Source organism: Micropterus salmoides, unplaced genomic scaffold, assembly GCF_014851395.1.
Source record: "Micropterus salmoides isolate LMB-PRFRI ecotype aquatic unplaced genomic scaffold, ASM1485139v1 Ms_hic_scaffold_21, whole genome shotgun sequence".
In the NCBI taxonomy this organism is placed as follows: Eukaryota; Metazoa; Chordata; class Actinopteri; order Centrarchiformes; family Centrarchidae; genus Micropterus; species Micropterus salmoides.
The window spans coordinates 2,366,574-2,382,902 of NW_024041262.1; the positions used below are offsets into that span (position 1 = coordinate 2,366,574).

At 39.6% G+C, this 16,329-nt stretch overlaps 1 protein-coding gene across 1 annotated transcript in view; it reads left to right on the forward strand.

The window, feature by feature from the left end:
* Nucleotides 1–16,329, forward strand: part of mtr (5-methyltetrahydrofolate-homocysteine methyltransferase) — a 38,452-nt gene that overhangs the window by 4,932 nt on the left and 17,191 nt on the right. Inside the window, exons 7-26 of the mRNA XM_038735831.1 lie at nt 125–184; nt 608–702; nt 820–920; nt 1,523–1,584; nt 2,632–2,699; nt 2,791–2,870; nt 3,747–3,859; nt 4,010–4,150; nt 4,707–4,892; nt 5,008–5,187; nt 5,733–5,849; nt 6,141–6,281; nt 6,371–6,460; nt 7,429–7,581; nt 8,986–9,093; nt 10,273–10,373; nt 11,220–11,287; nt 13,213–13,333; nt 13,600–13,681; nt 15,803–15,901. Of these exons, the coding sequence (XP_038591759.1) occupies nt 125–184; nt 608–702; nt 820–920; nt 1,523–1,584; nt 2,632–2,699; nt 2,791–2,870; nt 3,747–3,859; nt 4,010–4,150; nt 4,707–4,892; nt 5,008–5,187; nt 5,733–5,849; nt 6,141–6,281; nt 6,371–6,460; nt 7,429–7,581; nt 8,986–9,093; nt 10,273–10,373; nt 11,220–11,287; nt 13,213–13,333; nt 13,600–13,681; nt 15,803–15,901 (2,166 nt within the window). The remainder of the gene's footprint in view (nt 1–124; nt 185–607; nt 703–819; nt 921–1,522; nt 1,585–2,631; nt 2,700–2,790; nt 2,871–3,746; nt 3,860–4,009; nt 4,151–4,706; nt 4,893–5,007; nt 5,188–5,732; nt 5,850–6,140; nt 6,282–6,370; nt 6,461–7,428; nt 7,582–8,985; nt 9,094–10,272; nt 10,374–11,219; nt 11,288–13,212; nt 13,334–13,599; nt 13,682–15,802; nt 15,902–16,329) is intronic.

Consider the following 16,329-nt stretch of genomic DNA (forward strand, 5'->3'; position numbering starts at 1 on the left):
GTTTGTCAATTTTAAAATGTTCTGTGGACATGCTATAAATCTAAGTTCCTGTTTCAAGATTAATTAACCTGATGTTGTATGTACAGGCGTTGATGTCTCTACCAATGTATGCTTCCTTCTACAGGCTGCCTTGTTTGCCATAGACCTGCTGTTTGAAAAGGGCTACGAAAGAAAACCTATATTAGTATGTCTTTGATATTTTATTGATAATCTCTTTTCTGTTTCTGTATTTTCTGTTAACAGTTAATGCATGGGGTGGAGTGGTTGTAGTTGAGTTTTGTGGTTTGCACATGAGCAAATGCAGTAATGTAAAAATTCCTGTAGTGTGTTTCATTATGTTCAATTCAATTCAATTCAATTTTATTTATATAGCGCCAAATCACAACAACAGTTATCTCACAGCGCTTTTCATAAAAGAGCAGGTCTAGACCGTACTCTGTGATGATAGTTCAAACAATTTCCCCAAATTTCACTGTATCCTTGTGTGGTTTAGAAGACACCTATGAAACAGGTGTCTGATCAGAAAGAAAATTCTTGCCCACCATCTCAGTTGAAGCAACGATCAATGCGTTCTCTATTTAAATGTCTTTTCCTACTCATCGCATAGATCTCAGGGACCATCGTTGACAGGAGTGGACGAACTCTGTCCGGTCAGACAGGAGAAGCCTTTGTAGTGAGCGTGTCTCATGCTAAACCTCTGTGGTGAGTTACTGTACACACATTACATCACACATTACTACACTTACTGTGACTAAACCGTGAGAGTGAGGATTGGTGTACAGTGCAGTTTCTTATTGGTTTTGTTTCTCTCTGTTGCAGTATTGGCCTGAACTGTGCCTTGGGGGCGACAGAGATGAGGCCGTTCATTGAAGCCATAGGAAAAAGCACCACAGCTTTCATTATCTGTTATCCCAATGCAGGTAACCCACACTCAGTCTATACAACTACAGTTCTTCAGCACAGTTCGTTGTTGACCTTTACCATAAAGCACTCAGGGCTTAAATCCAAATTTTACAACCAAATATACAGTTGTAAAAAAGGTTTCAGCTCCTCTGCTCAAGTCTGACTTGTTACAGAAGGTATATAACCATTCCATATATTTAAATCGGTGTTAAATAAATAAATATTCCCATCAAATAAATCCTGAAATAAATATGAGGTAATACATAAATAAATGTAAATATAAATGAATCAGTATAGTTAAAAAATAAATAGGTTTTAATTTAAAAACATTTATTGGTTTCAGGGGAATTTGTTTATTTCAGGGTATTAGAAAACAGCTTTCAATATAATTCAATCCCAGAATACACCACCACCAACACAAACTGCAGCCACAGTAATGACCAGAGATCTATTGAAGGGAGGTTTAGTTATGAACATGTTAACACACTGTAAATGATCCTGTTTTTTTTCTAAGTAAACACTGACCTCTAGCCTAATTTATGTTGCATCATGTGTCAGACCACCAGCGATGATGTAATGATGTCGTGATCTCTGTCTTTGCCTATCTTGTTTCTGGCAGGTCTTCCCAACACATTTGGAGGATATGATGAGACTCCACAAGTTACAGCTTCCAATTTAAAGGTTATATTTTATTCTTTATATTTTTTATATTTTATTCTTTCTCTGGGGCCGATGTTTAACAGTCCCAGAGAATATCTTGGCCCTTAGGTTCCTGCAAAATCCTAGCAACAAGGAAGCGGTTCCCTACTGTAAGTCTTATAATTTCCTGTTTATGTCAGACATGTTGGGAACGTTGTGTTAGTTGACTTTTTCTGCTTGTGATGTTCTTGCACCTCATTTTTAGCAAATATATTTAAAAACAAAATATTTCACCAATTTTATATTGTAGCGTACCGTGTTAATCCCCAGAATTCTTACCAACATCAGACACTCTGCCATCATGTCATGCCCCGTCTTTCTTTCCCATTGTTTCCTGTCGATCTCTCCGCTCTAAACTACCCAATAAAGGCACAATGCCACAAAAATAGTCAAAACTAAGCAAGTACTTTTAGTTCCTGGAGAAAATACACCAGAAAACATTAAATACTGTGGGGAATATGTTCATGTGTTAAGAGTGAAAGATTGATATAAATCTAATGCCTGTGTGTTAAGTACAGATCTGGAGTCAGGACAAGGTTTGCCTGGCTTAGCATATAGATAGAATCAGGGGGAATAGCTAGCCTTTTTGTACTCTGGCTCTGTCCAGAGTACAAAATACCCTTTGCATACCTCATAGATTAGCATGTCATATCTAATGTGTTTATTCTACCAACATGCAGACATTAGATAGATGGATAGACAGACGTCTCGCACTCATGATGAATGCTAATAAGCGTATTTCCACATATTTTACTATTCTTCACTTTGAATGATTAAACGTAAAAGTCATAAACATCATTAAATGCTTTTGTCAGCTTTTCTTTTTTGCTGTGTGTGTGTGTGTGTGTGTGTGTGTGTGTGTGTGTGTTGGTTCTGTGCTGTGACAGTTGCCGCCTCTTTTTTTTACCAGACCTATCTTGAAAAAGATATTGATAAGATATCAAGAGACCATCCAGGTTTAATCCAGTAGTTAAATTCAAATATAGGAAAATGTGTCCATCATTGCTCCAGCTACATTTTTGTCTGCAGGAGTTTGCTCTGGATGGGCTTGTGAATATTGTGGGAGGCTGTTGTGGGACCACTCCAGGACACATCAGGTCACTGTCATGTTTCTGACCATTAAGTGTTTGTATTACATTTCATGCAGTTTTGAACATTTAAAAATATTTTCCCTTCCTCCTCATACAGAGCCATATCTGAAGCAGTCAAACACTGCCAGCCAAGAGTTCCTGCTGGTGATCTTTATCAAGACTACTTGCTGCTCTCAGGTATTAAAACCTCCTGTTACCATCTGTGAAGAATGTCTTCTCATTTTCAGTGAGACTTTGATGTCTGATCTAGGTTGTTGTGGTTAATAAATATAAACTAATTAATTGTGGATGCAGTCAGTTCTCTAATAGTGTTTTATTTATTGACCTCAACTACAGAATTAACCTATTATTTGAAAACATTTAATTTTTTTGGTTGAAGCCTCCATGTTCTCATGTCCGTATTATTAGATTAAAGGGAACTCTCTCGCTTTTTCAGGACCACTATCGTCCTTAATGGATCGTTTGCTCCGTGAAATAATATCTGTATTCATTATGCAGATTTACTAAGACTCCGTTTACTGAGGAAGAACATACAATGTGGTTAAAAGCTACAGAAAAAGCTTGCAAGTGGACCTTGAGTTAATGCTTTTTGTTTTTTCAAACTAGAGTTTTTCTTTATCCTTCCTCATTGTTGAGTTAATGTCAAGAAACCCCTTCCAGCAGCTCAGAGGTTATTATCCCCGCCTTTCCTGGTAGGATTTTAATATGGAACGTATGCAGGAAATTCAGATTTACTGAAACAAGGAGAGAGAGGATTTATTTGTGAATACAGTCCTGGTACTCATGATACAGGTAATTCCACCCTCCTCAATGTTTTTAGTGTTCATTAACAATGTTTATGTGCACAACAAACCCCGGGCAGTATTTGAATACTAGCTTTTATTTAAGAGTTTATGGTACACCCCTTCTCCTGGGGAAACTGCAAAATATGTTTCAAACATATAAACCAATTGAAATCCCAGGCATAGGAGTTCATGTTTTTATTTTTTGAAATCAAACAGTGGTGCTGAAATGCAGGATGTCAATGTCATAAAATGTCTTTCTCATTTCTAGGGTTAGAGCCATTCAGGATCGGCCCTTACACCAACTTTGTCAACATTGGCGAGCGCTGCAACGTGGCTGGATCACGCAAGTTTGCCAAACTGATCATGGCAGGAAACTATGAGGTGAGACAGATGTTCAGTAAAATGATTTTTCTTATAGAAGTTATAAGTATTTCTATTATGTCTTTTCACATTTTTAGAATTTGCAGTCAAATCATGAATTTTAGGTTGTGCATATGTTTATTTGGATGTGCTCCAATGTTTGTTGTCCAGGAGGCTCTAAGCATTGCTAAGGCCCAGGTGGAGATGGGGGCCCAGGTCCTGGACATAAACATGGATGAGGGGATGCTGGAGGGGCCAACAGCTATGACCCGATTTTGTAACTTCATTGCTTCTGAACCAGACATCTCCCGGGTAGGAGCTTTAAAGGCAGTGGAAATGAACACATACAAATTCTCAATAAGATTTTTGGCCATGTTTCCTTATTATATTGGCGATATTGCAAAATGATATGAAGTTATTGCTGAAATAAATTTCTCCCACATTGCAAATTGTGACGGTAGGAGACAACAGTTGAGGTTCTATAGCCATGCCAGCAGTGTGGCTCTGGAGATGGGAGTGTCTCAAGCAGCTCAAAGCACTGCTGTGCTTAACTACAGCCTCACAGAGCTGCTAGCATGGCTGTAGACTCTTAGTCGTAACTTGTGTGTGGGCCTTGTAAACTTTTTGCAGTTTACAAATTTGTCATTTCAAATAAAATAGTTTAAAAAAATACTAAAATAGTTTTCTCTCTGGTCTTGGGGATTTTACAGTATTAATTAATCACATTTGGTTGTGAGCGTACATTTTATTTTCCTTTTATTATATTTTCCATTCCAATTTAGCATATGGTGCTATTAATAACGAAACAATAAATGAACCTGCTCAGTAAATCAGAAAAGGGCGTTGAGCCTCTCTTTCTGCTCCCCAGGTTCCTCTGTGTATTGACTCCTCTAACTTCTCAGTGATTGAGGCGGGGTTGAAATGCTGTCAAGGGAAGTGTATAGTCAACAGTATCAGTCTGAAGGAGGGAGAGGAGGAGTTCCTGCTCAGAGCTGCCACTGTGAAGCGCTACGGAGCTGCTGTGGTGGTCATGGCCTTCGATGAGGAAGGACAGGTGAAGCATGCACACACACACACACACACACACACACACACACACACACACACTCTCTCTTACACAAATGGACATGGACACTCATGTTTGCTGACATGTCTGATGTCCTCTGAAGGCCACAGACACAGAGCGTAAAGTGGAGATCTGCACTCGGGCCTACAAGCTGCTGGTCAACAAAGTGGGATTTGACCCCAACGACATCATCTTTGACCCCAACATCCTCACCATCGGTACAGGCATGGAGGAACACAACGAGTATGCCGTGAACTTCATGAGAGCCACCAAACTTATCAAGGTAATGCAAGGTGGGGATCGCGCAGTGGATAAGACGCATGACTTTTGTGTGGAAGAATTCGAATCCCACCGCGTCACATCCAGCAGTGTGTCCCTGAGCAAGACACTTAACCCTTTGGTTTGGTGACACCTGTGGTTACTGGTGGTAACAGCAAGTGTAGTGTAATACTACACATTGTTCTGGGGGCAGCAAAACAAGCAATTGTCGTTTTAATAAAGAAGTCTGGCTACAATTAGCTTTTTCAGACCATTCTGTGATTTTATGCTGCAAACAGCACGAGTGTGAACAGTGGGGCATGGTGACAGGAGTTGGTTACACAGACACCCATTTCATAATACTGCAGAAAGTGACTTAACAGACATTTATTTAAATCTTCAAGATTATTTCTTTAAACTTCCTGCTGACTTGTGACCTGACCCCAAGTAATTACCTGAAGTTATTGCATATTGTAATAACACAGAAGTTATATTGTACTATTGAACTGAAACTTGAATGCCAGTTTAGACTGCATCATACATTGTTTGTGTGTGTGTGTGTGTGTGTAGGAGACATTACCAAGAGCCAGGGTAAGTGGAGGACTGTCCAACCTGTCCTTCTCCTTCCGAGGGATGGAGGCCATCAGAGAAGCTATGCATGGAGCATTTCTCTACCACGCTATCAGGGTAAACGCACAACTGTCCCACCTTGCATTCACCTTGATTGTATTGGAGTGGTAGCATTAGTCTAATCAGCAGAGTTCTCAAACCTGGGCATACAAAACCTTATCTATCTGCATGACCACATTCCTAACAACAAATGTGAAGCTCTCGCACTGTTTGTCCCATGAAAATGCACCATGCAAAACATTGATAAAATTTCTAAATCTTCTGAGATCTCTCTGTAATACCAGCCCAATGAGAAGACACCCTGACAGGGTTTCTACTTCTAACACAACCACACACTGTCTGTCTTAGGATGGTATGGATATGGGGATAGTGAATGCTGGGAACCTGCCAGTCTATGATGACATAGATAAAGAGCTGCTGTTACTGTGTGAAAACATCATCTGGAACAGAGACCCTGATGCTACTGAGAAACTACTGGCCTACGCACAGGTACACGCACATACAGTACATACAAATAATATGCCATGTGGTTGCTTTAGTCTGGCTAGCAGATGTTGACCTACTCCTCGTCTTTACAGAACAATGTGAAAGGAGGGAAGAAGGTTGTTCAGACGGATGAGTGGAGAGAAGGAAGTGTGGAGGAAAGGTTGGAGTACGCTCTCATTAAGGTAAAATGATCGTTTAAATGATCACTGGGTATGTACATCACACATTAGGCCTGCAGTTGTCATTAAGATGGATTTGTATTTATTTTGTGCGACGACCTTGCTATTGTAAAACGGTGATTTGGGCAGTGACTCAACAGAACAGGATTATCTGTTCACCTGTCAACAGGTAGCGTTTTTCAGCTGCTATTAAATTGTTAGTTAATACTGACAACAGGAAAGAAATAATGTATAAATGACTAGAAACTACCTTATTGGTTTAGCTAAGACTAACCAGGCTGTTTCTGTCCCTCTTTTGACTAGATACTCAGCTTTGTTTTTACCAGACAATTTTCATGTTTAGCTGGCTTATTGTGGACATAGTCTGAAATATTTTCACAGAAACACACATCTCACTTATTGATTTTAACAAAAAACATTAACAGCCTCTAATAAGTCAGAGTCCCATCAGCTGAATTCAACAAAAGTCTTCCTCTTTCGTAAAGATATTCACTGGCATTCTTGGGGCTTGGTAGAACGGGCCAGAATTTATAAATGGCAAGTTTCTAACACTGCTGATGCACTGTTGTGGCTCTGATCTTGAAAAGTTGCAACACCAAAACCTGTCGAGACATGTTAAAGTGTGCACATTGACTTAAACCATTATGTAACATCCCAGTCTTGTTTCCAGCCTATGAATAATGATTTATAATGTTTGTTTTTTAAAGGAGCAGATAAGTTTAAAGTGTCCCCTGCAGACCGTGAATGAACAGGTCTTACAATGGGCAGTGATTTTTTTGTAGGATTTGTAGGATTTTTAAGCCTATTTTCACCTTGTTTTTAACTTTCAAAGTAAACACTGATAGACATGTTTTTTTTTTTTTTTTATCTAAAAGCATTTAGCCCTATTAACAGTTCGCCTGTTCATTTCAGGTTTTCATTTTTTTTTTTCTTTTCTCCTGTTATGCTCCATCCTGTGTTGTCGCTGTCAGGGAATAGACAAGTATGTGGTGGAGGATGTGGAGGAGTGTCGGGCTAATGTTGCCCGCTACACTCGACCCCTTCACATCATTGAGGGCCCTCTGATGAACGGCATGAAGGTGGTGGGAGATCTCTTTGGAGCTGGGAAGATGTTCCTGCCACAGGTAGGATGGCTGCTCATTTTGGAATCTTTTGTGGTCCTTGCTCCGCAATAGGGCTGCAACTATTAGTCGACGTAATTGACGACGTCGGCTATAAAAATTTGTTGACGTGAAATTTCATTGTCGACCTGTCGTTACAGAGAGGCTGTTTAAGGGAGAGGTAGCAATCTTTTTCTTAAGAACATTTCTGGTTGTTTATTTCTAACTGCAATGCACTACAGGAAGTACTGGGGGCAGTATCACTTTCACTGTCTGCCATGAAGGCTTGATTGTAAGACAACTCACGAAGACGAAGCTTTCATGCAGCCATAACTAACACAACCATTAGTGTGCTTTTCCACTTTGATTTTGAGTGAATCCAAATCCAGACCTCCATGGGTTGATAAATTTGATTTCCATTGATAATTTGTGTGTGATTTTGTTGTCAGCACATTCAGCTATGTAAAGAAAGGAGTATTTAATTTTGATTATTTCATTCATTCAGATCTAGGATGTGTTATTTTAGTGTTCTCTTTATTTTTTTGAGCAGTGTATATTTCCCCCTAACTCAACAACTCACAAAACTCAGATTTTTTTTAAGGGAGTTTGGGGCAGATTAGCCGCCGCCTCACGCATTGACAGGAGAACCGTTTTCTCTTCTTTAGAAAGTATGAAATTGTCCAGTGTTTTCTAATCTTGTGCACTTGGCGGCAACACGTTCTGCAGCTGGGAACGTCGCCATGAGCGATGCATCGTTTATGTTTGTAAAGTCAGGGCACATCTGGAATGTGAACGCAGCCGTTGTGTATCATAAATGTGCTACTCTCAGCGCCATTAAAAATCAATCAAATTGTCCAAAGCAAACTGTATAGAAAACGTTACAGCTCATAACGTGAAGTAACACGGCTTTAATGGGAAGCTAGCTCGCTAACTCGCTTACCGAGACGAGTCTTCATCATCCAGAGAGCAACAACGTTACGCGTCTCCTCTTCAGATGCTCTGGTGTTTCCAGGAAAAGCTCAGCTTTGCAGACGCTGCAGTTAACAACCTTTTTGGCTGAGTGAAGAGTGAAATGCTGCCACACTCTGGAGGTTTTAGGTGGTGAAGGTGTTACTGCAGCATTGATGTTTTAGTAACTTTACTGTTCACGTCACTTTAGTCCAATAAGCTGACGGTGTCGTTACGGCCTGATGACGTCATGAACAAATCGATTAGTTGTTGCACCCCTAACGTCAAATGAATACATAACATATTACATAATGGCAAAGTGGCTGTCCAAATGCCATTTGAAATTATTGTTGTGCTGCAGAGATGTCTTGGCCTACACATCATATTCTATAGACTTAAGAATACATCTTTGTTTGCAACCAATGTTCAGCCCTTATATGAAACAGTAACAGAACTTCTAGTCCTTGTATGTTTTTGCAGGTGATCAAGTCGGCTCGTGTGATGAAGAAGGCGGTGGGCTACCTGATTCCTTTCATGGAGAAGGAGAGAGAAGAGTCGATGGCATCATCTGGGTCAACTGAGGAAGTGGTCAGTCTCAACTTAATATGGATGCATTTAGTTGCATGTTAATACAACTAGGTATTACCCTAAGATTTTTTTCACTGTAGACCTAACTATGTGATGTCACAATACTAACTGAACTGAGTGTATCTATGTTAAATCTCCAACAGTGCAAGTACATACATGTATATAGTTTTTATTTCAAGGTATCCCCAAATAACTTTCACAGAGAAAGGGTCAAAAATAATGACTTGTTTTAGCAAGCTGGACTGCACGACCAGATTCTTTATTTTTTTTTTTTACATACATTACAGATCCAAATGTAAACCACTATGGGAGGTCCTGTTGTCAAATGTTTGAAGTATGATGAAGTGAATCAGCTGACTGATTCGTACCAAAGGTTACACTATACTTAAAGGTCAAACCTTTGCTGACAGAAGCATGAAACCTTTTACAAAAGATATGAGTAATGGTATGTGTCAAAAGAAGCTGACCATTTTTAAGTTTAAACCTTTAAAACTCATTAAAGGGATGTCCAGATCACATTGTTGGATCAAAGTCATTGCATTTGGTATCTGTTGATACAATGACTTAATCCAATATTTATTTTATTTCATTTTTTAAAATCATATTTGATGATATATGATTAAAGCAATTTGTTATACAGCTGCATTAAGAATATATAACCTGCATTACAGCTTTTCTTTCATGGTTTTCTATAATATAATATAGTGTGTTTCTAAAATGTGTATTATATCCATGGAGTTCATTATATTCATCTTGAGCATAAACAAAATACTAAAATTCAAATGCAGGTTTCAGCCATTAGCAGTGATTTAGAGGTGTGGTTCACCTTCAAAATGACACGGAAAGATGAGGCAAACGATTCGGGAGCTGTTCAGTGATGTAATGAAGTACAAAGTGGGCATTGTTGACAAATGGCTTACTTGGTCAAACCAACCAAAGATCGAAACTGGATTGGTTTCTTAAAGCCAATACGATCTGTCAAAAATTCCTGGATTTTCCCAAATCCTAATCCCACAAATTGGTTCAGGACATCTTTACAGTAAGTGAGCTGAAATAGTCACAGTTCCTAAAATCAGAAAGAAAAAGAATGATAAAGGGCAGAGAGGAGCTTTACAACAAGCTAAAATATTCTGTTCTCTCGTCCCTCACTTCCTCTAATGTTTTCTTCTTTGTCTGCAGGATCCTTATCAGGGCACCATAGTTCTTGCTACAGTGAAGGGAGACGTCCATGATATTGGCAAGAACATCGTAGGTGTGGTGCTGGGTTGCAACAACTTCAGGTAAAACCGGCTTGCTGCTAAGAGTTTACAGTACATCTTCAATGATCTGCTGAGCTTTTGGTTCTTTTTCTACCACACCCTCCCATTATATTTAATGTGTCAGCTGACTCACAATGCATTGTAAATAACATGAAATATGTTGTTGACTGGAATTGACATTTGTCAACAGTCAGAAAGCAGCATTTTATAAGTCTTCAGTTTTTTAGTGTGCGATCAAACAGCAGCAACCTCCATGTAGAAGCCCAGAGGCCTGAACTACGAAGCAGAATGTGAGGTCAGCGAGGTCAATTCAGGTTTAACCCTCATTTTTCAGTCCTAAGCTGGTGGTTCACTTCTTACTTCATACATTTGGCCCCATCATACAGTACGTATTCTGTTCTTTAGTCCCTCACGGTTTGTCAAATATGTCGCTCTGCTGCCAGTAGACTTGTCCATGTTTGTGATTGGTCATCTGCTGCAAACACCGGCCCTTTTATGTGAACGCGCTCATGGCTGGATTAGGAAACCCTGGGTTGTCTTAAAGAGCATCTATTAGGTTTAGGTAACGAAAAGAAACAGAAACAGTGGGTATGTTGAACACTAGCAACACATAATCTGCTGCTGGCCTCTTAGGTGAATGTATTCAGTGGCACTGACAGTAGCTAACTAAACACTTCAGAGAATTAACCAGTTCACTGCACATTGCCTTTTGATCCCCCACAGGCCACAGTGTTGCACCATTGGAGATAAGTGGCAATCTTGATTTGTGGCTGGACCCTGGGCACCATCCCAACACGCTGTTTAATGGCACTGTGTGTGTGTGTGTGTGTGTGTGTGTGTGTGTGTGTAATGTTTCTTGTCTTTCAGAGTGATCGACCTAGGTGTGATGGTTCCCTGTGATAAGATCCTCAGAGAGGCCATCGTACACAAAGCAGGTAGAGTGTGCAGTTCAGAGCGCATATTGTCAGTGTGAGATGCTAAACATGCTCAACACAAACACATGCACCCCAGGGGTGTAATTTCCTCTGTGGATAAAGGAACAGATCCCCCTCCCCCTCAATATCCTGTTTTTGTCCAACTGCCAAAATCCAAATAGGAAAAGCTGTGAGTTTATCAAAATGTCGCTTCCAGTTATACCCGGGCACTCAAAGCATTTAACCGTTGCAATACAAGCAAGAACGATTGATTGATTGACTGTTTTAATTGATTGGATTTTACCTCTAAGGTAACATACAAACTGCCCTGCCTTCTTGGTGGAGGTTTTCGGGGCAGAATGCAGCTTGTGAGGAAGACTGCAGACACTACTCAGGACAGAAATTCTGTTTTCAGTGGTGTATAAAACCCTTACATAATGAACTGTTTTTATTACCTTAGAATGAGCCATTTCTATCTACTTAACCGTTGAATACGTATACACTGAATGGGTCGGCAAATAAGTTTAGCAGTGGAGCAATTTTTTTATCCATCGGATGGTGGGTGAGAATATAAGGTATAATATTTAAACTGAATGTTGGGTGATTGGTTAGCTCAGTCGTTAAATCGCAAGACTCTCACCTAGAAGGTTGCGTGTTTAATCCCATGTTAGGAGAATTTTTCCCCCCCTCTTCAACAAACTTTATTATGTTACTGTTTAACATGCTCACAATAAAGCATGTGCGGCGGCGCTTGCCATCCTCCGCAGTAGGCTTGACCAATAGCGCGGTATTTCAATTTTGCGGTAATCGCGACAGCCCTAGTGTCAAGCAGGCAACAGACTCCGTTTAATGTCGTTCAAAACTTTTCAAAGTAAAAGCTCTCTAATCAACTCGAAATAAATCATTGCTGCAAAAACTTTTCTCGCGCTTTTATTTTGCAGGCAAAACCACTAAAGAGGAAGTGATTATGTGAGTAACTGAGATGTATTTCAGCACCGCTATCAAATTATTTATCTATTTATATTTTTTGCCCCTATCAAAGTACCATAATCTGACCGTGGACCAGATGTAAGCAAGGCCCCATAATCACAGTGTTTCCCTTGTAAATGTTTGTATAAACTTCATTTAGACTATATTGTTGGTGTCAGTTTGCAATAGATGCCACTAAATCTTACTTATCTTAAGACTTAACCTTAAAAAGATGTTAGAAGTGATCATCAATCGAAGATAGGGGTGTAACGATGCACCAAATCCACGGTTCTATTCAGACCTTGATTTTTGAGCTACGCTTTGGTTCATAAATAAACACTGAAATCAGGTGGAAAATTGCTACAATAATCTACTTTCAATAAAAATAGATATACACTGCTGCAAGCCCACCCTCCACCGGCCGCCACAGTTGCACTGTTTTAATGAGAGCTCAACGGTAATAATACAATAAGCGGGTGCGTCGCGGTTCTGTCTCTCGATTTCGCAACACGAGACCGTAGGACTTTTGTGTGGCAATTTCGGTCTCGGTTTTAGAACCGTTACAGCCCTAATCAAAGATAACACAGTAAAAGACAGAGCCTTTATAAAGATTGAAAAAACTGGTAATTAGAATTTTTTGTCAAACATTTTTACATCATGGCATAATAAAAAGTATTTATTCATCTGGTTTTTATGCATGTAGATTTTTTTTTGGGGGGGGTAAACTAACATTATTATGGAGAGCATGATAACCAGTTTAATCCATGATGATTTAAATGTATGCAAAATAGAAGAAAAAAATATCTTCTCTGAGACTAAACCTAACCCCTTGCTTATACCTTTGTATTTGAGTTGTGTGCCAATTAACTGTACTGTCAAATAATTAGCCCTATAGCCACTGATTCAAATTCTGGCTTATTAAATTATTGCGACTAATGGCAGCAGCAGCAGCAGTAATGTTTGCTTTATTGCTGCAGATATCATTGGTTTGTCTGGTCTCATCACCCCCTCTCTGGATGAGATGATCTATGTGGCCAAAGAGATGCAGAGACTAGGAATCACAACACCGCTGCTGATTGGAGGAGCCACCACATCTAAGTAACACACACACACACACACACACACACACACACACACACACACACACATTTGGGACAAGGTCGGAAATATACCGATGAACACTTATGTGTAATAGGTAACAGGTGCTGTATTGTACTAATGTAATATATTATTCATAGCCGCCCTAATCCCGCTGCTTGTCCAAACATTACATCACCAGTTGGGTAGTACCTCCCCTGCTCACCATAAAATGAGGATGATATTTTACCGTTCCCCCTGTGTATTTTTTGCTTATTTTTTGATAGGACACATACAGCAGTGAAGATCGCCCCTCGCTACAGTTGTCCTGTTGTCCATGTTCTGGATGCCTCTAGGAGTGTGGTGGTGGTAAGAATTTCTGGAACTCTTCTAGGGTCTAGAGTATCACTGGCATTTTTCACTACTGATTAAAGAGAATGTCGGAGATAATAAGGGTATCAACCCAATAATTTCACATCAAAAGAAATTAGCAACACTTAAAAGTATTAAAAAAGTCTTAAATTTCATATTCCAAAAATAAGGCCTTAAAAGTATTAAATTTCATTACCAAAGTATTAAATTTCGTTTACCAAGGTCTTAAATTTGTTCTTGGATTAAATAAATTAACGTCATAAATAAACGTAACGTCATAAATAAACACTTTTTATGTGTGTGACTTTATAATTTACTCCGTTTGGTGTGACTCTGATGTTATACGGCAGTACAGGTAACGTTACTGTTTACGTCAGTGTTCAGCTTTACACTCTGGAATGTGGAGTGTTTGCGGTTCACGTGCTCTGGCGCGAATCATTCAGTTGTTCAGAAAATGTCTCTGACGTGCTACTAACAAGCTAACGCTAGCTCGTTGCCTGAGAATAGTAAAGTGTCTGAAATTCAGAAAGCCAGAGATATGAACAAGTGGCGGTTGAGGCTGAGGGCAAAGGTGCTCACACTTTGGCGAGCGCTAATGAAACAGCGGAGAAGGTTCCTCGACAGTGAGCGTTACAACAGCAATGGCGAGACCATTGTGTATGAGACAAGGACCGTGTCTGTGTCGGCGTTGCGCCGCTGTTGTAGGGTAATGTTATATGAATGGAAACAAACTAATTATACTTACATCACCCAGATCACAGGAACGAGGAAAAAACAAACCGAAGCCCAACTCTTTATCCCTGCTGCTTTCAAGCCAATACTATATAAATCTATATTTCAAGCAGCCTTTAGACGCAAAAACAGAACAGGATGAATAATTACTGAAGCAATTGTGAGCTAAGTGTATCATAACACCCCTAATCTGAACCCCTATGTCCCCACCACTTTTCAACACAAAGTGACGTCCTTGATTCATTTTATCTCATCGAAGTACAAACACACCCCAAAAAGCTATAGTGTGTTAAATATGAATGTATTATAATAAAATGTTTTATTAAATTCATGTAACTTTGTAAATATTTTTCTCGGGCTTAAAAATTCACACAGATTTTTCATTATACGGCAGCGAAGTTGGTATTACATTTCATCCTATAGGTGGTATTAAAAAGGTCTTAAAAAGTCTTAAGTTTGACTTTGAGAATCCTGGGGGTACCCTGTTAAACATTCCATTAAAACTATTTCAAGAGCATTTTGTTCCATTTGTTGAAATTCTCATTACATCTCTACAGCAATCAATAAATGAAATGCTCTGACTGGAACTGCACCTAAAACTGAAATCTGTGGCTGTCTCTGGACTGTAATAAGCAAGGCCACTCATTTCAAATGAAATGTTCGGCTGACCTACCTGCCTGTGCAAACTCTGCCAGAGGGAGGCCTGAAGATTGGTGGTGGGATTTTTTAGGTTGGATACTTTCAAAATCTACCTGTGTCTTGCTGGTTCTCCATGTTGCCTACCCCCAGCTTTAAGACAAAATGATGATGTTATTTTGCAAATGGATTTAAATGAAAGCAGATTTGTCTCTTAAATACACTGAATGCTTAGAATCTGCTTGAACGCGTAGAGAGACCGATCTTGCACATATACAGTAAAAAGACATGCAAATTTATTTATTTATTATTTACTAGAAATCATTTCAAGAGGACATACCTCCACTAAGGCTTTACAATGCTTAACTTTTTAAATGTTTTTTTAGATAACAGATAATGCTAAGAAAGTTTTATCTGCACTTGTGTGGGAATCCGTATTAAAACAGAAATAGGTTGACAGTGCCAGATTTCCTTCAACCACCTTAAGTCCAGCAGTTGATGAAAATATTGTGTCCAATAATATGTCCAAAAATGTGTTGTTAAAAAATCCTGGATCCACAACAAAAACGTGTCCCTTTTGCCGGTAGTCTAATGTGGCACCTAACTTAAGTGAAATCTGTCTTTCTAATTCAACAGAGGGAAGTGAAAATGGATCATTTCTAATTGGATTTGATGATCAGAGAGTTGATATTAGTTGTTGTGGGCACAGATTGGAAAGATGTTTGAGTTGCATAATTTCCTGTCCGTCAGTGCTCGCAGCTGCTGGATGACACAATGAGGGAAGAGTACTTTGAGGAGCTGAAAGACGAGTATGAGGAGATCAGGCAGGATCACTACGACTCACTGAAGGTAAGAATGGCTGGTTGAAACCCCCAATAAGGTAAGCACTAGAGGGCCCTGGATCCAGTGACCCACATAGGCAACCCTCTTTGAGATTAGCATTGCATCAATGTGTCTTGAACCTTTAGCACATTTACAAATACAGGCTGTTAGACTCAGCAGTTCCCAGACAACTTAGGACACCTGAGCCCCTGCACACAGTCTCATCTACGGTAGTTTCTTTCCACAGTGGTCTGTTTATCAAAGTCGAAATAGTGCATATGTTGGGGACTATTTTCAGTCGAGGATGAATCCACATGTGGAGCTCTAGTGAGTTTTTGGGGCAGCAGGACAGTGTGTGTGGGACTGAGCCAGAATAAACTACAGTGTGTGTGTGTGTGTGTTCGTGGTGATGAAGGAACATGTCACCCAGTGCAGCAGTGAGGCTCACTGATGGG